Here is a 26,723-nt window from a genome sequence, read left to right as displayed (position 1 = left end):
TAGCCTCTCTTATGCGAACATCGCTGAAACTGGCCAGATAATCTCAATTCGTTGCATGGCGCATGGAACGGAAGGAATTAAAAGGTCTCAGGATTGGCATTCGAAACGTGCCAGAGTGAGCGTCGTCTTGAGGACATCTTTCCTTACCCATAATTGCTTGGATATTAAGACATCTCAATGTAACAAGAACCTCTTGTAAAAAAAACAGAAGTCTTGAGACTCATTCAGGTTTTTTTGAATAAATAAAAAGGATAAATAAAATTGCATAAATAAAGGATAAAGAAAGGGCATTATTCTTACTGCGGTATTTTTCAACGACACACGTGGTGGCACCTTTCTGGCATGAATCTGCCACTCAAAGCGCCATCATCACATACATACTCAAACATGAAAGTAGACAATTCTATAAACTGATAAAAAATTTTTTTTTATTGTTTCAAGTATAAAAAATAAAAGCGAGTAGTGCCTGTGAACGAGTTGGATGCAAGTGCAAAGAGATGTCTTCTTGGTTCTTTCGGTAAAGTCACGTAAAAGGAAAATAATAAAATACTAAAAATAAAACATAATAAAATAATTCTCACGGCGTTTCGGCCACAACGCTGCTTGCGTTAAAAATAACGCTGCTTGCGTTAATAAAAATAAAACATAATAAAATAATTCTCACGACGTTTCGGCCACAACGCTGCTTGCGTTAAAAATAACGCTGCTTGCGTTAATAAAAATAAAACATAATAAAATAATTCTCACGACGTTTCGGCCACAATGCAAGCAGCGTTGTGGCCGAAACGTCGTGAGAATTATTTTATTATGTTTTATTTTTATTATTTTATTCTTTTCCTTCTACGTGACTTTACCGAAAGAACCAAGAAGATGAATCCCTGCAGTCACGATAGCTTTAAATCGAAATGCAAAGAGATGTGTTGTTGTTGTTGAGTTGTAACTCGCATGTCGTGATGTAGTCGAGTGTGCGGATTGCTTCGGGGAGGTTGGTCCAGAGGTGTGGTGCTGCAAGCGAGAAAGACCTGTCCAAGCACGTGGTTTGTGTGTTTGGTTGCTGCTGGTTGGATGAGTGGTGTGGCTTGAGGAGCAAAGTGATCTGTTGTTTTGCTTTGATCTCTACGAGGTGTTTTGATGTCAGGTGGAGCCTAGTTGTGTATTGCTTTGTATGTTAATAGGAGGATGATTTAGAAGTAAATCCTGTATTTGATTGGTAACCGGTGTAAGTTCTTTTTGAATTTGCGTGATGTGGGATGATTTCTGCAGGTCGAAAACTAGTGCAGCGGCTTTAATTCTCGGATGATTTGAAGGCGTTGCAGCTGCGTTTGAGCTCTCAGCTATTTTTCGGAGGCGACCTGGCCACACACGATGACAGCTCATGGAAGTGGCTTCTGATATCATCATACGTGGGAATTTCTAGTCGCAGTCAAACAATCTAAACGGATGTTGGTTATAAGCGTGGAAGCGGGCAAAACCGGAGCAGCCCGGAGAAAAATCCGCGTGACCGACACGGGGAGAGAGAGAAAACACGAAAACACCAAATATGCAACAGGCATCACCAGGGTCAGTATCGAACCCACGACCTGCTGCTTACCAGGCGAGAGAGACAGCATCTCACCACTTTTTCCATGTGTAACGATACATACATCGATTGATATCGAATCTAAAGGATGACAATGCACGCATCCCAGTCAATGTTTTTGCGATGTACGCGTATTCCAACCAGACGCAATTTACATTTATCTGACGTCGCTTCTAGGCTCACACGTAGAGAACACAAACACTGTGCGAACGAGTCGGTAAGGGATTCAAAACAAAACCGATCCTTCAATCGAATCGCGGTCCCTGCAATACGATAAATGTATCTACGAGTCGCAATGGCTCGCGAGGGAGGAGGGGGGGTGGTCGGGGTTTGCTCCGATCAACGCGTTCACGAATTAGGCGGAACGCGCACAGCCCGGCAGCTCGGGGCCACAACGAGGAGATGGAGCAATGGAATAAGCTTTCGTATTGCCACGCGCTAAGTGGGTTGTTACATCCCGGTGGGGGGGGTTCCCTTCATCATCCAGCGGTGGATTGATCAAGGCCGTTATCATTGTCCATTGGGTGGTCTCGAACACAGACTTGAGATCCCCAATTATTGTTCGTTCTGCACCACCCCCTCTGCTCTCTCCCACGCCCGTATATCACCCCCCCCCACCACTCCCACCGCCCCCCCCTCCCCATCCTCCACTGCGACTTGGCCGAGTGACTCAAAAGCAAAATCTCAACTGCTCCCCCACCTCAGTGCACATCCCAGACGCGAGCGCGTCTCTGCCTCTCCGCGCCTGGCTGACGTCCTTCATCATCGCCGCCTTCGTCGTCATCGGAGCGTGAAGCCTCGCAACGTCGCCTCGTTTCATTCAGCGGCGGTGGTGGCAGCAGCAGTCACAGCGGGCGATGTTCCCGTTCGCGTCGGACTCATCCTCGCCGCTGGGACGCGCGCGGGGGTAACGTGCGCGCCCGCCTAGCGCGTCGCTCGTGTCGCTTGGAGCAATAGCGGGAGCAGCAGCAACAGCAGCAATAGCGGGATCGAGTAGCAGAAGCAGTAGGAATATCGGGAGGAATAGCAGCAGCAGGAATAGCGTGAAGGAGCAGCAGCAGCAATAGCGGGAAGGAGCAGTAGCAGCAGTACTAGCGGGATAGAGCAGCAGTAGCAACAGAATAGCAGCAGCAGCAGCAATAGCGGGATCGAGTAGCAGAAGCAGTAGGAATAGCGGGAGGAGCAAAAGCAGCAGCAGGCATCGCGGGAAGGAGCAGTGTCAGCAGTACTATCGGGACAGAGCAGCAGAAGCGGCAGCAGCAGCAGCAGCAAACGAGGAAGAACGCGGAGGAGGAGGAGACGCCGAGAACGACAATGCTGGTGTTCGAGAACACGGACGCGTCGTCTGCCGCGGGCGCCGGTCTGTTCGCCCTTCTGTGCGCACTCGGCGTGGCGGGCAACACGGCCGTGGTGGCCGCCACGCTGTGCGGCACGGAGCGCAAGACCGTCACCGCCGTGCTCGTGTTCAACGTGGCCCTCATGGACGCCCTCGTCGCGCTCGCCGACCTGCCCAGGGCCGTGAGCATGGCCGCGGGCCAGTGGCCGTTCGGCAGCGTGTTGTGCAAGCTGCACGTGTCCGTGCGCTACCTGAACATGCTCGCGCGCGTTTACGTGCTGGTCATCATGAGCCTCGACCGCTACATGGTGGCGCACCACCGCGCCTGCTCGCGAGCCGTGCGCAGCGGCGCGTTGGCGTGGGCGCTGAGCGTCTTCGTGTGGTGAGTGTGGTGTGTGTGTGTGGTGTGTGAGTGGTGTGTGTGGGGGGTGAGTGTGGTGTGGGGAGTGTTGTGTGGGGAGTGTGTGTGTGGTGTGTGTGTGTGGTGAGTGTGTGGTGTGTGTGTGGGGTGTGGTGAGGGTGTGTGTGGGGTGTGTGGGGTGTGGTGAGTGTGAGTGGTGTGTGTGGTGTGTGTGAGTGTGTGGGGTGTGGTGAGTGTGAGTGGTGTGTGTGGTGTGTGTGTGTGTAGTGTGTGTGTGTGGTGTGTGTGTGTGGTGAGATGCGTGTGAGTGGTGTGAATGGGGTGTGTGTTGTGTGTGTGAGTGTGTGGGGTGTCTCTGGTGTGTGTGTGGTGTGTGTGTGGTGTGAATGGGGTGTGTGGTGTGTGTGTCAGTGTGTGAGTGTGTGTGTGGTGTGTGTGGTGAGTGTGTGTGGTGTGTTGTGTGTGGTGTGTGTGTGTGTGGGGGGTGTGATGAGAGTGAGTGATGTGTGGGGTGTGTGGAGTGTGTGGTGTGTGGTGTGTGTGAGTGGTGTGAATGGGGTGTGTGTTGTGTGTGTCAGTGTGTGAGTGTGTGAGTGGTGTGTGTGTGTGGTGTGTGTGGTGAGTGTGTGTGGTGTGTGTGTGTGGTTTCTGTGTGGTGTGTGTGGTGAGTGTGTGTGTGTGGTGTGTGTGTGGTGAGTATGTGTGGTGAGTGTGTGTGTGGTGTGTGTGTCAGTGTGTGTGTGGTGTGTGTGTGGTGTGTGTGGTGAGTGTGTGTCAGTGTGTGGTAAGTGTGTATGGTGAGTGTGTGTGTGGTGTACATGTGTGGTGTGTTTTGTGTGTGTGGTGTGTGTGTGGTGAGTGTGTGTGTGGTGAGTGTGTTATGTGAGTGTGTGTGGTGTGTGTGAGTGTGTGTGGTGTGTGTGTGTCGTGTGTGTATGGGGTGTGTGTGGTGTGTGCGTGTTGGGTGTGTGATGAGTGTGTTTGGTGTGTGTTTGTGGTGTGTGAGTGTGTGTGGTGTGTGTGTGGTGAGTGTGTGTGTGGTGAGTGTGGTGTGTGTATGGTGTGTGTGTGGTGTGTGTGTGTGGTGAGTGTGTGAGTGTGGTGTGTGTGGTGTGTGTGTGGTGAGTGTGTGTGTGGTTAGTGTGTGAGTGTGGTGTGTGTGGTGAGTGTGTGTGGTGAGTGTATGAATGTGGTGAGTGTATGAGTGTGGTGTGTGTGATGAGTGTGTGAGTGTGGTGTGTGTGTGGTGTGTGTGTGGTGAGTGTGTGTGTGGTTAGTGTGTGTGTGGTAAGTGTGTGTGGTGAGTGTGTGTGTGGTGAGTGTGTGTGTGTGGTGAGTGTGTGAGTGTGGTGTGTGTGGTGAGTGTGTGTGTGGTGAGTGTGTGAGTGTGGTGTGTGTGTGGTGAGTGTGTGTGGTGAGTGTGTGTGAGTGTGTGTGGTGTGTGTGTGGTGTGTGTGTGGTGTGTGTGTGGAGTGTGTGTGGTGTGTGTGTGAGTGTGGTGTGTGAAGTGTGTGTAGTGTGTGTGGTGAGTGTGTGAGTTTATGCACCGGCACGGTGTGTATAGGTGCTCGCTAACAGCACTTACCCCAACAGTCTGTTCAGGCTATACTGGGGGATCTTTTTCTTTGTGCACATGGGGAGCGGTGGCGCAGCGGTTAGCGCTACGCTGCGCTACGAACCCGAGGACGACACGAGTTAGATTCCCGCTCGCGGCCAACACCAGTGATGATAATTATCTGAACCGGTTGTGGGCCTCCCCTAGGTCGTCTCAGCCTCAAATGAATACCTGGTGCTCTGTGTAAACATCGCCACTATGGAGACAAAGGCGGCCGGGTGTGGTGCTGGCTAACCACCCCCTCGTGTGCCGTGCCGGCCTTCATAGGTGCCCGCTAATAGCACTTGCTCCGGCAGTCTGTTAAGGCTATACGGGGGATCTTTGTGTTTAAATATGCTTATGCTTTGTATAGACAGTACGTGGTACATGCGTATAAACGCGTGTTATACACACGCATAAACATAATCCCGTGTTATCCATATGCATATTGACATATGCATATGGACATATGTCGGACGGATCAGACTTCTGCATATATCGTTTACCCTGCAGAGGCTTTCATCATCGTTCATTCCGTTTGTGCTCTCGCATCGGACCATCAACTATGCACACGTCCAAACAAAACGCACGCAACGCTTGGGTCGCTGTCGAGATGAATTCACGTTGACAAAGGCTGCGCCACAGATGTTTAATATCGCTCGATACGGCCACAATTGCCCATAGACCTAATCGGTTGTAATGATCTCGTCAGAACGGGCAAGCTAAGCAGGCGGTGAGCCTGGATAGTGCTTGGATTAAGTGATTTGCCGTGCTCAAACGCGATGTTGGATGTTCGCGAGAGGCAGGGCAGATTTCCGTCGCGAGCGAAGTAGAGTGGGGTAGGTCTTCATCCAGCAGCGGATTGACAAAGGGCTGTAAGGGCGTCGAATGCTGGGATAAAGTTCCATCAGTGAACAAGGAAACTTCGCGTCAAAACGACACTCATTGGTAAGGAGGCAGACAATTAGAATGTGATTGTGCTATTAGCAGCCCGTACGTAAGTCGAACTTCTTTCGCACCGCACGCAGCCAACCGCGCTAAGGAAAGGACAACAAACTAAACACACGAGGCAGTTATACATAAATTAGTTTGTCAATATAGATGATTTAAAAGTGCTTAGCTCCAGTGGCTTCCTAATATCGGAGGGGAGAGCGTTCCAGACGGCCGCAGAAGCGCGTCTCAAATCTCCGCGCGATGCGGTGACCGCCGCTTTTGTTCGATGGCCGAGCCGAACTCCGCTGTCGCTGCTCTGGGATGAGCGGAGTTCGCGTGATGACGATTCGTGCTCCTTGACGAGACCAGCGAGGTATCGTGGTTCATTTTGCGCCGAGCACTTTGTGTGTCACGGGTGTTACATTTGCAATGTGCCCCTTCAGCAACTGGTAGGTCGCCGATGCAGGCGGACACGGTCAGATCTTGCGGTGCCCGTCACGACCACGTGCCACACAGAATGCTGCGCTCGCTGCAGCATGCGCATGTGGAGTTGCCGCATTCAGCTCAGAGACCAGCAATGGACGTGAGCACTGCCCAACAATTGATTTAAATTGCCGGGCTTTGACTTTCTGATGGGTTTTTTTCGTTCACGGGTGGCGTGACTGTCACGAAGTGCATTAGAATAAATACATCGCAGCATCGGCAGCACTCACGCCAACAACAACAACAACAACAAGTGATTTAGAGGCAGACGGGGACGTGTTGTAAACATGACGGTGATGCAGAGATTCGTGTCCCGGGTCGTGAGTCAGCACGGAGCGGGCTCCCTGCGCTCCGTGACCCCTTACGACCTCGCCGCCCACTCGGTTAAAAGCAAAACCGATCAGCCGACGACGTTCCCTTTAAATTCACTCACTTTTGCCTTGCCGTGCAAGAACAAGTATTACTGGTAGGAACCCACTGGTTCCACCAGCCCACATGGGATTATTGTGTCCGTCCGTCCGTCCGTCGTGCAGGCTGGGGCTGGGTGGGGAGGGAGGGGCTGAGTGGGGAGGGGAGGGTGGGGTGGGGCTGGGTGGGGAAGGGAGGGTGGGGAGGGGCTGGGTGGGGAGGGTGGGTAGGGGCTGGGTGGGGAGGGTGGGGCTGGGTAGGGGGTGGGAGGGGTGGGGCTGGGTGGGGAGGGGCTGGTCACCCAGTGGTGCCCTTATAAAACTCAACGTTTAGCCTACTCACGCCGGCTTGTGCTCGCCCTCACAGTCGGGCATATTTGCGGAATACACCACGCCGCCGTTGACCCTGGCCATTGACCGAGCAACCCAACGTTCCTACCAGCTCCCTCCGCAGGAATGTGTTCTGTACGTAATCCATCGCGCCCCCTCTGGGAGTGAATGCTTGGGTTCACCAGCAATGATTGGCTCTGCTGATGAGACACCTGGGTGTCGAAATGGGTTCCTCCTTCAGCGATACCTGGACATGGGGGGAGAGGGGTCGACCGACATAAACTAATTGCGAGTGTGTAGCGGCCACTAGTGGCTGCGGCAGTGGCGTAACTCCAATAGGCGCGCCCCAACGCGACTCGAAATCAACATAAAAAACACCACACCGCTCGTACGCGAGTGTTAGCGATTCGTGATTGGCGAACTCTAAACATCGTTTCGAGGTAGATACATCGATTGATTTACACCCGCGAGTGGGAGTCAGAGCTGCTGCTGATGCAGGAGCCCAAATGTGGGTTGGGATCGGCAGACGGAGAGTTTATGCCCCCGAATAAAAAAAAACACCCCAACCACGAAACGTGCTTTCACTCGGGAAGCGTCGGCCGATGGAGGGCGGGCTTCGGAGAGTGGCGTGGGATATCGGGTGTGCAGGCGGTGCAGCTGCACCAGTAGCTCGTCGAAACCAGAGGGGCCCCAAGCGCCGAGTTACGACGTGGAGGTTGGATACCGGTACAGCCACGGCCCGATGTAATTGATACCCTGGCCACCCCTCGCTCAAGAGACGCAGGTTTCACCCTGTTCTTTGCGGCTTCGGTTTGTGCGATTTCTCGCTATAACGTGCGGGTTAAGCTCACCGCGGCTATGCCATGGGGGGGGGGGGGGGTCGGCGGATCCGAAGCCTCGCGTGGCGGCTCTTTGACGACTGCTGCGTTCGTGACCGTCTCGTATTGAACACAGAGTGCGGTGCGGCTCTTGACGTTTTTTTTAGAATTAACCGAATCAAATAATTGCTCTTCTTATTTTGGTTGCTGAGCTCTGGGCTATGCGGTCGAACGTTGGACAACAATGTGTGTGTGTACTGTGTGTGTACTGTGTGTGTGTACTGTGTGTGTACTGTGTGTGTGTACTGTGTGTGTACTGTGTGTGTGTACTGTGTGTGTGTACTGTGTGTGTACTGTGTGTGTGTACAATGTGTGTGTGTACTGTGTGTGTACTGTGTGTGTACTGTGTGTGTACTGTGTATGTACTGTGTCTATAGTGTGTGTGTACTGTGTGCTGTGTGCGTACTGTGTGTGTACTGTGTGTGCTGTGTATAGTTTGTGCGATTTCGCTCGGCTGTGCCTTTTTTGGGACGACCACCGCATTAAGTGATGGAAACCTCCATTCCATCTTGACGGATTATCCAGGTGACATGCTGAAACGAGTCAGATATAAACAAACAAACAGATGCAATTCCTTGCACCAGGGGCTCATTCCGACCACGCGATGTCACTGGTGCTGACAGTTTGACAGGGCCCAAATATCTCGGGCGTCTGCTTCGACTGACAGCTTTTCGTGATGAGGCTTCCCAGGCCACAAGCAGTTCGATGTTTGAGTTGCGAGTTCGCTAACGTTGTCGTCATCGTCGATGGTCAATCGTCATGAATCGTCAACATCGGAATTATTGTCATAATCGTCATCATCAATCATACTAATCATCGTCGTCATCATCGTCGTGAATCAATAGTGGCATACGTCGTCAATTAATTATAATCACAATTATCATCAAATCATCATAATCAAAATTATCATTATCTGTATCAACACTCATTCATCATCATTATTATAAAGTTAAATTATTGTTATGACCATCTCCGATAACCCCCGCACCTCTGCCTAGTACGGTTGGCTACGTACGGTGCGAAATAAATTCAACATAAACCACGAGGGATTAATTTCAACCAGAGCTGTCCAGGGCTGAGCTCTGGAAAATATCCCCCCAACCCCTTCTCCCCCCAAACATAATCAATTAAAATCAAGTTCTGAACACCGCCATCAAACTGCTATTTAAAAAAAACTAAACTATTTTTTATATTTGACCATTTAAGGCCGACTGAGCTACGTAGTAGCTCTTCTTCAGAAGCGACCTGGCTATCCAGAATGATAGCTCAACGAAGTGGCTGACTGTGTGGAAATGTATAGCTGCCAAATACTCTTAACGCGTGATGATGTTGTTTCTAAATGTGGAGGGGAAAAACCCGGAGGTGCCCGGAGAAAATCCACGCGACCACGGGGATAGAGACACGCAAACTCCAAATATACAGCAGCAGGCGTCAGGGTCGGGATCGAACCCACGATTTCCTGTCGAGGTAGTTAACATCTAGCATTGCACCGGCTTCTCCACTGGAGCTGACTGAATTGCAAGTGCAAGCATGTAGTGGACATTTAGAGATGACAACAACAACAACCGTCATTCGCCACCTGTGCCAGGCGACCGAGATGACCGCGTATCCGTCTCCTCGTGCACAGCTGGGCTCTCGCTGGCAGGGCAATTCCAAGAGGGGTGAGTGAGCGACAGCCTAAAGCGTGGGTGCAAAGTGTCTTTTCGTTTCCGTGCACTGCCCAGATATTGAAACCCGGACTCTCAAAGCTGGCTGCTAAAATCGGCAGCACTGAACACATGGGGTCTTAAACGCGAGGGCATTTGAGCTCCTCATTTGACCTGGGATGCTATTGCTTATCGCCCGCGCGGTGACCTGCAGGCGCCTTGAGAGTTGAATCGCTTTTAAATGGCTCAGCGAGGATGCTACCTGAGCAATTGGCCTCGCGAAAGAGACACGTCTGTGTGCGGAATGTTCAGTCTTCCTGGAAGCGCGTGGTCTCAATATGTACCGCCCGTGATGTCAAAACGCCGCGTTATGAATTCCACGCGCGATGAGCAACGTCCGCGAAAAAAACAACCCCGCAGACGATAGAATCCGCGCCGAGATTAGCGGCAGCAGCAGCAGCGCGGACATTGACAATATTCAACGACACACAGAGATGCTCTTTCGCGGTGTTCACACGCAGACCACCGACTCACGCCGGCTGCCTCGCTCGCTCTCGAGAGGCGCCGTGCGGCTGCCGAGTCGCCTGTCGCATGAACGGGCCAAGACACGCGCCAGCGAAACTGCACCTCTCTAGGTTCGCCACCCGGCCCAGGTGCGGCCTCCGTCCACCGCCGCCTTCGCGGCGTCGTCACTGCCGGTCGGCCCAGGGTTCACGTGACCCAGGGTTCACGTAGCCCAGGGTTCACGTGGCCCAGGGTTCACGTGGCCCAGGGTTCATGTGGCCCAGGGTTCATGTGGCCCAGGGTTCGCGTGGCCCAGGGTTCATGTGGCCCAGGGTTCATGTGGCCCAGGGTTCATGTGGCCCAGGGTTCGCGTGGCCCAGGGTTCATGTGGCCCATGGTTCGCGTGGCCCAGGGTTCATGTGGCCCAGGTCTCGCGTGGCCCAGGGTTCATGTGGCCCAGGGTTCGCGTGGCCCAGGGTTCATGTGGCCCAGGGTTCATGTGGCCCAGGGTTCATGTGGCCCAGGGTTCGCGTGGCCCAGGGTTCACGTAGCCCAGGGTTCACGTAGCCCAGGGTTCGCGTGGCCCAGGGTTCGCGTGGCCCAGGGTTCACGTAGCCCAACAGAAAGGATCCGTTAAAGGGATGAGGACGGGGATCGGCTCAAGGTAAAAACAAGGACGAGAATGTTCGAGAAAGGGGGCTGAGGGAGATAGAAGGGGAGAGCACGAGGAGTGGAGAGGTTCGGAGGAAGATACCAGCCTGGGGTAGCTTGTTGTGTAAGCATAGTAGGGTTATACTGGTAGGAACCTCCTGGTTACACCAGCCCACAGGGGATTATTGTGTCCGTCCGTCGTGCAGGGAGGGGCTGTGTGGGGAGGGGCTGGGTGGGGAGGGTGGGGCTGGGTGGGGAGGGGCTGGTCACCCCGTGGTGCCCTTATAAAACTCAACGTTTAACCTACTCACGCCGCCGTTGACCCTGTCCATTGACCGAGCAACCCAACGTTCCTACCAGCTCCCTCCGCAGGAATGTGTTTTATGGTGTACTAATAAAAGTGGCTCTTCTTATATTCTTGTCGTCGGAGTCATGACAGAGATATGTGATGAACTTCTTTCACACCGTACGTAGCCACCCGCGCTCATCGGAGGTGCGGGCATCGGAGGTTGCGACCGCAACAGGGGGTTTTGTCCAACTGAACGAAGCGATGGCGAGATGCAGTGGCAGCACCGGCTGCCTCAATTAACCTTGACCACGTCGCGATCTTGACCTTGGCTTCTCCTGCTTGACTCGCAACAGACCCAAGGGGGGGGGGGGGGGGGGTGGTTAATCACGCGCGGGGCATGCGCGAGACGAGCGCGCGTTCGCAACGCCTCCCCGTGTTCCACGCGGTGTCACGATTTGCGAGCGGCGCGCACGTTTTGTTCATCGCACGCGGGTTAGGGGACGTTTTGCGGCCAATTATGCGGAGCATTCGTGGGTCGCGAGCACACCGGGGTCGTGTCGGCTCGCTCGGTGAAGAGGAGGAGGAGGAGGCGGCTCTGTGCGCTGGTCGGCAGACGCGGATAGATTGACTCGCTCGCCCACCCCTGCCATCATTATATCATTATTCTGCATTAGATGTCTTAGCAGTCAGACGGCGCATGCGAAGACATGGCTCTGCATGTTACGTGCACGAGCGGGCTTTGGCGGTTGCTGATTGATGAGATGCGGTCGCATGCATATTCATTGGCGCCGTCTCGTCTGCTGAGCGCGTAGACGTTTCACGTGCGTGAATATTGAATTTCTTTTGCACCGTACATAGCGAACCGTGCTAAGATCCACCACATAGCCCGAATAGACTATTGGTGAAAGTGCTGTTAGCAAGCACCTATTAAGGCCGGTACGGCACACGAGGGGGTGGGTGACCAGCACCACGCCCGGCCGCCTTTGTCTCCCCAGTGGTGATGTTTTATACACCACAGCACGGTACTTATTTGAGGCCGAGTCGACCTAGGGGAAGTCCATGACCGATTCAGATGTATCGTCACTGGGTGCTGGCCGCGAGCGGGAATCGAACTCGGGTCGTCAGGTTCACAGTGCGGCGCGCTAACTGCTGTCGCGAGCGCGGCGCCGCGCATTGCGGGGGCCACGCCCCCCCCCAACCCCCCTCCCCAACCCCACCCCCCCCGATTGGGCTCATTACGGGAGACGCGGCGTGCAAAGCGGAGGGAGAAATGACGCCGGGGAAAAATTTCAGGGGCGCTTCGTTCCCGACGCTGCTGCGGGTCGGGGAAGAGAGAGAGAGCGAGCGAGAGGGGCGGTGAGAAGAGTGATTGTCACGGTAAGGGAGGGGGGGAAGCATGGGGGATCGGTGCAATTCCCTCATCAAATAAAAGCCGCAAAAGCCTGGCGCGGATAAGGGAGCCTCAGTTGTGTTCGGGGATTCATGGGCTTTGTCCTGAAACCCGTGGTCTCATTCGCGTGCGCGCTGATCGCACAATGTTGCGTTAAAAAGTAATCTTTATAAAGATATATTCAAATAGACAGATCTGGCAGGGATGCGTTTCAGATTTCAAGTTTGCGCCATTGGCCACCCGCCGGCTTGGCCTAATTTCGCGTGAAGCGGAGCTACTTAGCTCATCGAGGTCCTTGCAGCTTGCGTCAAATGCTGAACGAGGAACCCGGCGAGAAAGCCGTGGGTTTATTTGAGCACCGTCAGGGCCACCGAATCTCGTTAAGATTGAAGTAACGAAGGTAGTCAGCTGGATCTGAGGCCAGCGGGCTCGGTTCACACAGCACTGAGATACCCCCTGGGTTGGAATCCAGGCAGCGGCCTCTGACTCAGTCGACATCTCTCTCAAGCAACGCGAGTTCATGGTTTTCAGCTCGGTCGCACAATGACTGCACAACAACAACCCTCACGACATTAAGTGTGGTTCTGCACTTCATGTGGCCACACTTGTATTCGGTTTTAACTGGGAATGAATATATCGGTCTCACTGTGGTGCGAAATTCATCGCAAGGCGGGGCAACGTTGCCCTCTTATCGGCGGCGGCTCCGTGATATCCGCTTCCGCGGGCCATGCTCAGCGCCGGACTAAGCTATAGTGCGGGGCCTGTAGCATATGTTATAAAGGGGCCCTAAATAAAATTAAATAAAAACGGTCATATTAAAAACATACATTTATACCTTGCATAGTAAAGTAATTTATTTTTGCCATTTGCTATACAGCCAGATAGTACGACAAATAGCTAACCTTAAACACGCAGTCGTTCATAAAAAGTTGAAGGCGGTATAGTACTATAGTAACAGAGCAAGTGCAGAATCGCTGAACCGGAATCGATAGCTTGAAAGCATATTCTTAGTTTTTTTCGGTAAAGTCACGTAGGTAAAACATTAAAATTAATGAAAGTAAAATAAAACATTTAGCGCGGGGCCCTTCAAAGTGCTGGCCTCGTAGCATATGCAGCTACTTGTGCTCGGAGGATAATCTGTCACTCGCCATGCTCTTGACCCGCTGCTTCTTCTCCGCCTTTGCTTTGTTTGACCATCTGCTGCACACTTTCGAGGCCGCTCGCCACGGAATGGCCTCGCGCTCAAGCGGAGCAATTCGTGCGGCGCAGTTCCGCTTGCAAGAATTCAAAATGGTAGAAATTAATTCCTTTTTAAATTACACCCTGTGCCTTGATGAACGCCCTGATTCATAACGCGCGCGGAGGGGTGTGGGGTGGATATTTCTAATCCCGGTTGTTAATTGATAATTGAAACAACCAACAGATGTAGCCTCGGCTCCTCTGCTCGCAACACGCCGCACGTGTTGGCTGCGCGCACAGAGGTGCCACCAAATACACGCGAGTCTCATTGTGAGTCCTGTAATGTGATCATCTCGACGGCTGCGATTATTTGGATACTGCAGATGCGAGGGGTAATCGCGCCAGCGCTCTCGTCTCCTATAATTTTCCCGAAACGTTTTGACCACCCCCAGAGACGGCTCCACACAATTGGTCTCATCATCATCATCCTCAGCCGTGATCTATCCACCGCTGGATGAAAGTCTCCCCAATATTGTTGCCGTCACAAAAACGTTGTCACGTGATGAACCCGCGTGCTTCAGCGGCATCGCCGGTGCCGATCTGGCACAAAAGATGAGATCACGAAAACGTCATCGTGGATCGCAATATGATGTCGCCGTTGTTTTTGTTGTACATCGTCACGCGATGCGGTCGACAATTTCAGAAGACGCTGTAAACATCGAGATTTGTACCTGTGGTACAGTCCGCCCAGCTGTCTCTGCGTGGACCATCGCATTTGCAACAGACTTGGACGAACAATCCAGGTTCATGAAGACGCTAGGGGTGTAACTGAAACATCGATCATTCAATCAATGACAATTATTTTAACTCACAGTACACCATCGAACTGTGCGTGAGAGAATCAATGTTTTTTATTTATATATATGTTGTATGTAATGAGTTCACGTGACCTCCGCCAGCCACTCGAAGCCAAATACATTTACTTTTCAACCTTAAACGAGGCAAAAAATATGACACGTTCCTGCAATGGCAGAAGGATCAGCAAACGTGGACAAAAATAATCATGCCAAGATGCCTGATCAGAGAACAAACGCGCAGGTTAAAGACATGGCACGACTCTTAAGAAAAGTAAGTGGGCAGATCACGCCCCTAAGGAGGGCCGTTGGTCGATGATGATGGATACAATTGTTTTATTATTTCACCAGGTAAGGCCCACTGAGCTATATAACTTTTTATAGTCTTGGATCTTTCGGTAAAGTCACGTAGAAGGGAAAGAATAAAATAATAAAAATAAAACATAATAAGATTCTCACGACGTTTCGGCCACAACACAAGCAGCCGTCCTCAGGTGAAGAACAGAGCTGTCGGAACGACGGCGTCCTAATGAACACTGTTAAGCTTGGCAGCGTATTTTAAGCTGGGTGGGAGGAGAAGAGCGCCTTGACAAAGGAGTTTACACATCAACAGAGGGATTTAGCATATTGACGCTAAAGAACTGCTTCTACCCTACTACCAAACAATAAACCGATGTGAAAAAACGAGGTATAAACTACATCAATATATATCACTTTTTTTCAGAAGCGACCTGGCTAGAAAAGAAGTGGCTTATCATGTGTGGGAATTTATAGCAGCCAAATACTCTAAACGCGTGATGCTGATTCTTAATGTGGAGCGAAAAACCCAGAGGACCCGGAGAAAAATCCACGCGACCACGGGGAGAACATGATGATGACGGGGAATGGCAGTGAAGGGAAGGAACGCGTCCGTAGAGAGACGGAGCGGCTCGTGTCCAGGTGCTTAAGGTGCAGCAGTGTGACAGTTGGCATCGGCTTGGGTAGACCTCCATCCAGCAGTGGATTGGCCATGGCTTATAATGATGATGATGATGATGATGGTGTTTACTTAAAGCTTTCGTGACTGCAGGAATTCGTATTCTTTGGGTATTTCGGTAAAGCCGCGCAGATAGAAAACACATATTTAAAAAATCACGACGTTTCGATCGCGACACAAGCAATCGTCATCAGGTGAAAAAATATAGAGGGAGAGCTGCTGAGGTAGGATTTTTCTTTTTTATTATTTTTCTATCTACGTGGCTTTACCGAAATACCCAAAGAATATGATGATGATGATGACCAACTTGACATTTAGGAACTATTATAGCCCATGTCGCAGTCGCGTCTAAGTGTGCGTCCTAAGCTGTCATCACGTTCCTATGAAAGATGAAGCATTGTCAGTTTGTGGGCGTCCCACTCCTGGCCACTGCTAACGGTGGATATCCCTTACATTACCATGCCCCCGCCATAGCAATGTGGAATTTCCATAACTGGTCCGGTGCTGTGAAATTGGAGACGGGTGACTCCCATGCTCTTTATTGAACAGGACGTGACTTTGACTTGTATTTTGCTACCAACAACCACTCGCTTGCACAAGCGTGTGCGTCCGTGCTTCCACGAGCACCTACTGTGCTTTCCTTCCACGTGTTTCACTCCTGGGTGTCCCTTTAAATAATAAACACAAAAAGTCTTGCACCGAGCTGGCACCGCCGAGACCTCTGGTTCAAACGTGGGCTCCAGGCACCGGTAATTAAGCCAGTGTACAAAATATATTGATGACTTGCCGTGTTCGTCGATAACAACACCGCTGTGTGTGGCCTTAAAAGAAAAAGTATTATAATAGGTGACATTTCAGGCATCGGCTCCATGTGCCCTGAAGAAGGCAATTGCCCAAAACATCACCGATTATAGCCTTTTCATTTTAAGGCCACAGTGGTTATTTTTTACGAATCTGCCGAGTTGTTTATTATTTTTGCTCGTGCGCCAATGCTAACACAGCATCAGCAAAACATTTCTTTCAACAAACATTGGTTTCCCATTATTTTTTAAGTGACCTTTTAATAAATCAAATGTTTTACCAAGTAAGGCCCACTGAGCTCTATAGCTATTTTTTCAGAAGCGACCTGGCAATCACAAATGTAAAGCCCAGCGAAGTGGCTCATCACGTGGACATTTATAGCAGCCAAATACTTTTAACACGTGATGTTGATTCTAAATGTGGAGGGAAAAACCGGCGGACCCGGAGAAAAATCCACGCGACCACGGGGAGCGAGACACGCAAACTCCACATATACAGGCATCATGGTGGGGATCGACCTCACGACCTGTATACCAGGCGAGGTCGTTAACATCTCGTCCCTGTAACAATGTAATTGTTCCCCCATTGAACCCTCAGGGAACACACGTTCACTTCTCTTACTGCTTCTACCCTAGCAATGCTCCGCTTTGGAATTCCCAACCATCGCCTCTCCACCCCCACCCCCCCTGGTCTTATAACATTAATAACAATAACAACCTCATCTTCTTGGTTCTTTCGGTAAAGTCACGTAGAAGGTAAATAATAAAATAATAATAAATATAAAACAATAAAATTCTCACGACTTTTCGGCCACAACACAAGCAGCCGTCCTCAGGTGAAGAACAGAGCTGTTTGTGAAATCCACAGCTGTGGATTTCACACCTGATGACGATTGCTTGTGTTGCAGTCGAAACGTCGTGAGCATTTTATTGTTTCATATTTTTATTTATTTTATCATTTCCCTTCTACGTGACTTTACCGAAATAACCAAGAACACGAATCCCTGCAGTCACGAAAGCTTTAAATAAAACAATAACAACATCGCTCAATTCAAGACGCACATTACATTCTCATCGAGTGCAGCTATTATCGTGCTGGTTGTTGCTGGACGCTTGACGCTTTTGGGCCTCGTGCTGAGCAACTGTGTTCGTCAGAGAACGAGTCGTCCCCCACCAGCGAACATCAGTACCCTCCTTGATTCTTCGTACCCAGACAGAATGTGAATGTCCTAGGGTTTAAGGGGTTTGCACGAAGGCTATAAGCTGCTCTGTCTTGGGACACAACCAGGACGCAAGCAGGCTGTACGAGAGGGTAAAAGCGATGCTGAAATAACGACGTGATCATCTGTTCCAAAGTTAAGCTTGGATTTCGCTTGTTCGTAACAAGAATTACACACACTTATGCGCAAAAAAAAGAGATTAAGTTGTCACAAAAATAAAGAGCACAAATATACGGAAGAGGGAACAAAAAAATCCCAGAAAATTTTAATTGTTTAAAGAGCAAAGAATATTTTTATACATTCCTTGGGGGACCGTATTACACTCGTCTGACAACGGGTTTGGAAGCGTAGGGTGGTTATCAGGGCCGTCCATAGGGGAATGGAGGGGGGGGGGGCGACTCACACGGTGTGGGCCCCCCTGATGCCTTCAAGTATTACATCAGACATCGTCACGTCGAATCCGATTCGCCGTGTCCCCGAGGGACGGCTCTGCTGCTGAAGGTCACCAATGACATCACAAACCCCCTCCCCACGATAGCAGGGCGCCACGGTGGCGAGATGTCAACTACCTCGCCTGGTATACAGGAGGTCATGGGTTCGATCCCGACGCCTGTTGTATATTTGGAGTTTGCAGGTTCTCCCCGTGATCGCGTCGATTTTTCTCCGGGTCCTCCGGGTTTTCCCCTCCACATTTAGAATCGACACGCGTTCAGAGTATTTGGCTGCTGTGCATTTCCACGTGATAAGGGTTATCATTTGTGATAACCAGGTCGCTTCTGAAGAAGAGCTCTATAACTCAGCTGGACCTTGCCCTGGTAAAATACAATTAAAATATATCATGGAACCTCCTTTGTCAGTACCAAAATATGATAATAGGGTTTTCCCCTTTTTTTCTGGCAACAAAACAGGTGTTAAGATGTTTAAACACCAAACTGAAACCTTCTACAAGGAATCATGTCTGCATGAACCACAATGCTTGTGATCAGAATGTAAACGCCTTTTGGCGTCTTCTGGTCTAACACCGTTTGAAACGAGGCTCAAAAGAAAGCTGTCTCTGGTGTGGACCAATCAGTTTCAAGGACAATGCATATATTATCAGAGTGTGTTTTGTGGCATTCTGACCACAAGGATTGTGGTTAATGCAGACACGATTCCTTGTAAAAGGTTTCAGTTTGGTGTTTTAACATCTTAACACAGCTGTTCTGTTGCCAAAAAAGTGGAAAAACCTATTATCACAATTAAAATAGGTTAGTATAGTACATTCCATTCATCACTTCTTCGGCAAAATCCCCGCACTTTAGGAGTAAAACGACGTCGGCTTGACGAGCCGTGCAGCTGAAAGAGGGGTCACCTCGAGCGCGTTCCCTCACCTCCACCACGTGGCGATCGTTCTGGAACGAACGCCGATTCGACGAGTTAAAATAAAAATCAAAAATAACTCGGCACACTCGTCAATAACAATGTGGCTTTAAATAAAAGAAAAGAAAAAAAAATTGGCAACGTTTCAGGCAATGGCCCTCATTCATAGCACACGATTATATTTGTTTTAAATTAATGCGGCCAATGACCGTCCGGCATGGCGTGGGCTTGTTGCGGCCTTATGCTCCACAGGGAGCGGAGATGAGTCAGTGAGGCCACGGTATTCTTCTTGACGAGTGTGTTGAGTTTTGTTATTTTGTTATTTGTGACTTGTGCACCACTGCCAGTGCCACCAAATAATTTCTCCCAGAATTGAAATACATTTTGCGAAAGGGCACAACGCAGAAAGACTCGTCTCGATGACCCTTTGGCTCCCTATGAATTGACAAAACCTCAATTGATTAACAACACGTCTTGGCACGGGAACCCACGAGAAGAGCTGTTATGTGGTGATGCACTTTCTGCTTGGACAGTGGTGCGCAAGCAGCATGAATGAATGTTAGTAATAAAAAACGCAACACATTCGTCAATAACAACACTGTCGCCCTAAAATGAAAACATAAAAGATATGTCACAGGTGACGTTTCAGGCGAAGGCCCTTCTGTATAGTACATACAATAGAGAGGACAATGAGACAGAGTGGATCATTAATGTTGGGCACGGCACTTTGCACAGTTTTTTTCTGTTTACCAGTTTTTAAAAGGGCATATAAAGAGTGAATAGTCGCTATTAATCAGACGTACTTACAGCGAAATACAATCGCTTATAGCAAAAATTACAATAATTACATGTTGCTGGCACATCGCATTGCAAATCCACCTGGCAGACAATGCTCGTTTCGCTGAATTGAGATAAAATAAAATAATTTCGCGCGGGCAATCATTAGTCACGACCGTGTCTGGTTAACGAGTGCCGTGTCGTCCATATGCCGATTGGCACGAGCAGCGTGCCGCATACGTGATGAATGCCCCGTTTACCCAGAGCGCCAATTGCGTGGGCTTAAAACATTTCCGAGGCGTGCACAATCTCTAAACGATTGACGAAACTGCGTACAAACACAAGGCGAGAGAGGCCCGATCATTGCGCCGCGTGGCTGGTGGAAGCATAGCTTGGGGGAGGTGGTGATAGTGGTGGTGGGGTCGTGTTTAACCAATCTTAACTTATATTCTTAGTTTTTTTCGGTAAAGTCACGTAGGTAAAAAATTAAAATTAATAAAAAAATACTTGATACAGCAGTCGTGCTGTGACGGTTCCACCTGAAGACGGAAGCTTGTGTTGCCTCCGAAACGTCGTGATTTTTATTTTATTTTTATTTTACTTTTATTAATTTTACTTTTTTACCTACGTGACTTTACCGAAAAAACCTAAGAATATGAATCCTTGCAGTCACGAAAGCTTCAAATCTAGAATCAATCTTAACTTGTTCACCTGCTCTCAATTAAGCGATGATGATATCAGAAGGTGACTCAGCAGGTGCTGAGCTGCTACTGCCCAAATCCCGAGTTAAACATACAGATTTCAGCCGGCCGTGTTTAAATCGTCTTCACAAGTCTAACGGGTTTAAATTTGTATTTTTTTTATCAGGTAAGGCCCACTGGAGCTTCATAACTCTTTTTTCAGAAGCGACTTGGCTATCACAAATGCTAGCTCAACGAAGTGGCTTATCACGTGGAAATAATATATATGCAAATTATTTTGTCAAGACGCTCTTCGCCCCTCCACCCCAGCATAAATAGTCGCTCCAAGCCTGGGGCGTGCCATCTCTGCCTTCTCGACAGACCTGTTCACCACCCGAAGACGGCTGCTTGCGTTGTGGCCGAAACGTCGTGAGAATTATTTTATTATGTTTTATTTTTATCATTGTATTATTTTCTTTCTACGTGACTTTACCGAAAGAACCAAGAAGATAAATCCCTGCAGTCACGAAAACTTTAAATCGAAATGCAGCCAAATACCCTTAAGCGCATGTTTGTAAATGTGGAGGGAAACACCGGAGGACCCGGAGAAAAATCCAGACCGCCACGGGGAGAGCATACAGACTCCAAAACTCCACCAGGGTCATAATAAGGGTTCTTGGGTTAGATCGCGTAAGTTTAAATGTGTCGTAACCCTCCACCACCCGACACAGCCAATTAGTAAGGGATTTGTCACGGAAACAAAACGCCAATTAGTTACTACTTCAGCACACCGGTGTGTGTGTTCTTGGGTTAGATCGCGTAAGTTTAAATGTGTCGTAACCCTCCACCACCCGACACAGCCAATTAGTAAGGGATTTGTCACGTAGACAAAACGCCAATTAGTTACTACTTCAGCACACCGGTGTGTGTTGGAGAGTAAGTCCACAACGTTTACAATCTGAGTAGTACGACGTTTCGCTGGTAATTGCATCCAGCATCATCGGGCGATTTGCCAGAATAGTGAAGCCCTCCACCTGCTCCCGGTCTTAAATAGAGCAGCAGCAGGGTGACGTCGTCACTGAACCCAATACTTGCGCGATTTAACCCAAAAACCTTGCATAACATTGGTCAACAAATTTTTTTTTTCTGGCCTGGACTTTTGCAGCTGTTTTAGACTAATTTCAGGATGCTGATTCCAAATTTGATCTCAGATTTGCTCTATCACATCTCATTTTTTTTTTCGGTAAAGTCACGTAGGTAAAAAATAAAATTAATAACAATTTTTATTTTATTTTATTATTTTATTATACTCGTAGGTTTTTTCGGTAAAGTCACGTAGGTAAAAAATACAATAATTTCTTTTTTATTTTGTTTCTATTAATTTTATAAAATTAATAGAAACAAAACAAAATATTTATTTTGTTTTATTAATTTATTTTATTTCTATTAATACAATTTATTTAATTTTATTATTTTATTTTGTTTCTATTAATTTAATTTTTTACCTACGTGACTTTACCGAAAAAAACTTAAGAGTATGAATCCTTGCAGTCACGAAAGCTTCAAATCTAGAACTCCCTCTGTTATGTCTATTCGGTGTTTGAACATCTAAACTGTTTCGGATGGACGACCAAGCGTCTCGCGACAAGAATCTGGCCAAGTCGTCGTCTTCGTGGCTTAACCCAACAGGGGACGACGGAACAGGCACAGTCGACGAGAGAAACTGCTGTGAGCTCGTGTCGCCGTGAGACAAATATCCACACGGTGGTGAGGGGGGGGGGGGACTTTTCAAAAGTACAGAAAATGGCGATTATTCCCCCACAAACTTTGCTTTTTGTGACCAGGACTTTAAGTGAACTAATTACACAAATGCACACGACGTTTTCACATTAAAAATAGGCACATTTTAAAATCTCACTGTGCTGGTCACAAAAGCAAAGTTTAATATTCATTTTCTGTACTTTTGAGGCATCAGCAATTATGAAATAACACTTACTACCCAGGAACAAAATATATATTTTTTTGTTACACAGTGTTATTCATGGAGTGGATTATTAACTTGGCTTTTGTGGCCTGGTCACAAAAGCAAAGTTTGTGGGGACTAATAAGAGCCATTTTCTGTACTTTTTAGGCATAAGCAATTCGAAAATAACACTTACATCCCAGGAACAATTTTTTTTGTTACACGGTGTTGTGTATCTACTCGAGCTTTTTATCACAACGATGATTTATCGCTGGTGCTGGGCTTGATGGTGATTCTCAGAAGTCTCAGGATTGATTGGTTCAGCTTATGAAGACAAAAAAAAAGACGCCCTCGCAACTCTCTCTCTCTCAAGTCCCCATGTCTCGAGCTCCTTCCATCCCATCCAATGCCACTCCCCGTTTGCTCAGAGCCCCGCGAGGCAGACCTGGGGCCAGGATGGTTGAGATCGTTTCTCCATTGCATTCGCCAACTTCGGTTTTGCCAGCGTATTCACCGTTGCCACGATGACGACGGTGCCGAACGCGTCCTCTCGCCCCCCCGCCCCCCCGCCCCCCCGCCCCCCGCAGGATTCTCGCGTTCATCCTCACTACGCCCGTCCTGCTCATGGCAACGGCGCGACCGCAGTCGGGGGGCCGAGCCGGCGTCAGCCCCGCGGGCCGCTCCTCCCCGTGGCCGGCGGCGGCGGCGGCGGGAGAGGCGGCGGGAGAGGCGGCGATGGAGGCCGGCCTCCCGCACGCCGCCGCCGCCGCGCCGGCCCTCCGGCCGGGGCCCACGGCTGGCGGCCTCGGGCCGGCCGTGTGCGCCCTCGACTTCCCCAAGCCGGCGTGGTGGTGGGCCGAGGTGTGGCGCTGGGCCACGCTGGGCGTGGGCTGCGCCATCCCGCTGGCGACGCTGCTCGGCTGCTACGCGGCGTCGGCGCTGCGCACGTGCGCCTCGCTGCGGCCGTGCGCGCTCGCCCACCGCGGCGGGGCCCAGCGACGGCGCCGACGCCGCCCGCGCGTCTGGTGCCGCGCCACGCGCTTCGTGCTCTCCGTGCTGGGGGTCTACCTCGCCTGCTGGGCGCCCACCTTCGGGATGCTCCTCGCGGGGCTCGCGGAGACGTCGCGGCGCGGCGCCGGCGCTCCGGGCGGCATCCCCGAGGCGCCGTTCCTCGAGGGGCCGGGGTCCTTCGGCGGCGGCGGCGGCGGCGGCTCCGGGCCGTCGTCGTCGTGGCGCTGCGTCGCCCTCCTCGCGGCCGCGGCCAACGGCTGCATCAACCCGCTGCTCTACGCCTGCTACGACCGGCGATTCCGCCAGGAGATTGGGCGCGCGTTGGCCGCGTGCCGCTGGCGGGGGGCCGCGTCCCGCAAGCGCCTCGCCGCGGAGCCGGGCGAGGAGAACCCGGCGCGCGGCGGGGACGAGACCGCAGCCTGCGGCAACCGCCGCTGACGAGGCGGTCGAGGTGGCGAGGCCGCGTGTCTCGGGGAGACGGAACGATGGAGGCAGACGAGCGAGTCGCGCCGGAAAAGCCGAAGCCGGAGCCGGTCAGGACGCCTTGAGGTCGTGGCGTAAGCGCAGTGGAGAATGAAGATGTGGAGGATGAAGGTGGGCCCATCGGAGGAGGAGGAGGGGGAGGAGGAGGGAGATAAAGATGAGGTGGAGAAGCGAGCAGCTCTGTGGGTGAGCATTGATCGCAGGGTGCACCCGGTTTATCTGAGCGAAGCGCACTTTGTAATTGCTGTGAAAAACAGCAACAGCGTTTATCTCAAACAGAGACCGACATTAACATTCCACTGTTGTAAGGCAAAAGGGACGATGTTAAAAAAGCTTTGTATTTTTATACACTTATTTTTCTTGCGATACAAAGCATCCCAATATTTGCGTCACGTAAATGAGCCAAACAGGCACTTGACCATCGCAGCACAAAATCAGGGATAGCCATTCGCCAACAATTTCGCTAACGGCTCTTGATGAGTACTGATGAAGACCAATTTCCCAAAACATTGACAGTTTATTTATTTTTTCCTCCCCGCGCGTTAATCTCTGGGGGTGACCAGGTCCGGAGGGCACTCCGTGATGAGATCACAGAGCAGAGGCACTGACAGGGAGCGGAAGAGTCGTTTTTGCGCGAGTCGTGGCGTGAGCTCTCGGTGCCTGCGCGCAAGCCTGGCCTTGACCACGGCTCTGACCGATGAAGCCGAAGTTGGAGTCGGCATCTCGCTGGGAAATCCAGACCCTGGGAGGCTCAGTGTCACCTGTCACAGCGCGACACATCAAGCCAAAGCCGGCTAAGCCGTGCCCCCCCCCCCTCCAATCCCACTCCCCCCGCCCCCCTCCCACGGCACAGCAGCAGCGATTATATATCGCGCACAATCCGGGAGAATTTGTGCCCCCAATGAACAATCCCCCCACCCCCTCTAGCCCCCCATCGCCCCGCGACACACCCGCCCACTCCAATTTCAAGGCAGCTTCATGGGGCGACTGGGGAGGCAGTCGCGGTCAAAATTAAAGGTTCTCTGTGGCCAACGCCGTTGATGCCACGCCACCTTGTCCTTGGCTTCCTCGCACAGTCCACGGCTCGCCTCCGAGGTCTGTCAGATCGTGCGGCCTCGTCTACACGTGTGGAGTTTCACGTTGAGGTCGTGGGTGTAATTATCTCCAGTGCACCCTCCCACGCGAAGTGGTCTCCACGCTTCGTGTCCTGCCTTTGCTCACTTTGTGATGAGATTTTTTCCCAATGCCGCAACGGCGGCGTCCTCATTAAAGACAGCCAGAGGCATGGCCGTGCAGGCGCTCCGCGTGCACGCAGGGTATACCAGGATCCGGGCGACGTGATGTGCTGCGTTTCTGCGGGGGGCGGGGGGGTTAAAAAAAAACAAGTTAAATAGGCCATTCGTGACTGCAGGGATTCAGGCGAAGAACATGTCTGTCGGGGAGACAGGTCTGTCGGAAAGACAGCGTCACTCAGAATTATTTTATTATGTTTTATTTGTATTATTTTATTATTTCCCTTCTACGTGACTTTACCGAAAGAACCAAGAAGATTAAATAGGCCGGTTGCTACTTTTCCGAGACAAATTTGTTAGCAGCAACATGACAGAGTGTTGTTCCTACCACGCGGTCACCTCCTATTAGATTCGCACTCTTCTCGGTCCGGCAGCCCACGAACTTTACAATGCCATGAACGGTTCAGATAATCGTCACTGGTGTTGACCGTGAGCGGGAATCGAACCCGGGTAGCCAGGTTCGTAGCGCAGCGCGGTGACCACATTGTTCCTCCACGTATCACCCCACACCCCCACCCCCACCCCACACCCTACACCCTACACCCCACACCCAACACCCTACACCCCACACCCTACACCCTACACCCAACACCCTACACCCCACACCCACACCCCCACCCCACACCCTACACCCCACACCCAACACCCACCCCACACCCACACCCCCACCCTACACCCTACACCCCACACCCTACACCCCACACCCTACACCCCACACCCAACACCCACCCCACACCCCCACACCCTACACCCCACACCCTACACCCCACACCCAACACCCACCCCACACCCACCCCCACCCCACAACTGCTGATATGAGCAAAGTTCATGATTACCCGTCATCCTAAATTATTTTGCTGCCTTCGAGAATATTTTTCGTTATTTCAGGCCGAAATTGAAGCGTCATCTGACCAACCGGCGCTTTCGCCGTAACAAATGCCCCATGTCCCTCTCGCGGACAGTCACACACCTTCTGTCAACGTCACGCTTGTGCAGGGTCGCCACCATCGTCCATCGCGTGATACATCTACCGCCCTAGCACGAGCAGCAACAAAAACAAGACATTCCACGTGCTCACCAGTGCCGTGCTGCGTTCACGACACAACTTACTGTAAATGCCGAAACTGCGTGACCACGGGTTATGCAAATTGTTCAAAGTCTTTTACACTATGAGACCTTCTTTACCAGTGGCAAAATATAGCAGTAGGTTTTTACCCTTTAAACTGGTACAAAAACTGACACCCGTATACAAGGCATCATGTTTGCAATAACCACAACACAAGCAGTCAAAATACAAACAAAAAGAAACAACTTGTTTGTATTTTGACTGCTTGTGTTGTGGTTATTGCAAACATGATGCCTTGTATAAAGGTGTCAGTTTTTGTACCAGTTTAAAGGGTAAAAACCTACTGCTGCCGTTCAAAGTCTCTCCACGGATTGAATCGACGCGGTATTGGACTCTGCCCATCTGCTGCTCGCTGCCGATGATCGGAGCGCGTGCCCCGGGCTGTGTGTACTGCGATTTTAATGCCGTGGTGCACTGGGGGGTTGTCTGGCGGGGTGGGGGTCTAACTCTGTGCCAGCGCATTCGTCGAGATGTCAGAGGCCATGTGGCTGGCAGAACGCGTGTGCGCTGATGGCGTTCCCATCTGTGTCACGTAAATGCATATTAGGCAATAGGGTTACGTTGTTTTTTTAACGAAGCTATTTTCTTAACCAGGTAAAGCCCACTGAGCTATTAGCTCTTT

The 26,723-nt window shown here is 50.8% G+C and overlaps 1 protein-coding gene across 1 annotated transcript; it reads left to right on the top strand.

The window, feature by feature from the left end:
* Positions 1-2,250: 2,250 nt before the first annotated feature.
* LOC144931354 (neuropeptides B/W receptor type 1-like) lies at positions 2,251-25,692 on the top strand. Its single transcript, XM_078855158.1, has 2 exons — positions 2,251-3,297; positions 22,777-25,692. The coding sequence occupies exons 1-2, from the start codon at positions 2,894-2,896 to the stop codon at positions 23,636-23,638; spliced, it is 1,266 nt and encodes a 421-aa protein (XP_078711284.1). The 5' UTR covers positions 2,251-2,893; the 3' UTR covers positions 23,639-25,692.
* Positions 25,693-26,723: the final 1,031 nt, after the last annotated feature.

The sequence above is a fragment of the Lampetra fluviatilis genome, chromosome 4, assembly GCF_964198595.1.
Source record: "Lampetra fluviatilis chromosome 4, kcLamFluv1.1, whole genome shotgun sequence".
Lineage (NCBI taxonomy): Eukaryota > Metazoa > Chordata > Hyperoartia > Petromyzontiformes > Petromyzontidae > Lampetra > Lampetra fluviatilis.
The sequence above is the reverse complement of the archived record's forward strand: the minus strand, read 5'-3'. Positions and strand labels throughout refer to the sequence as shown.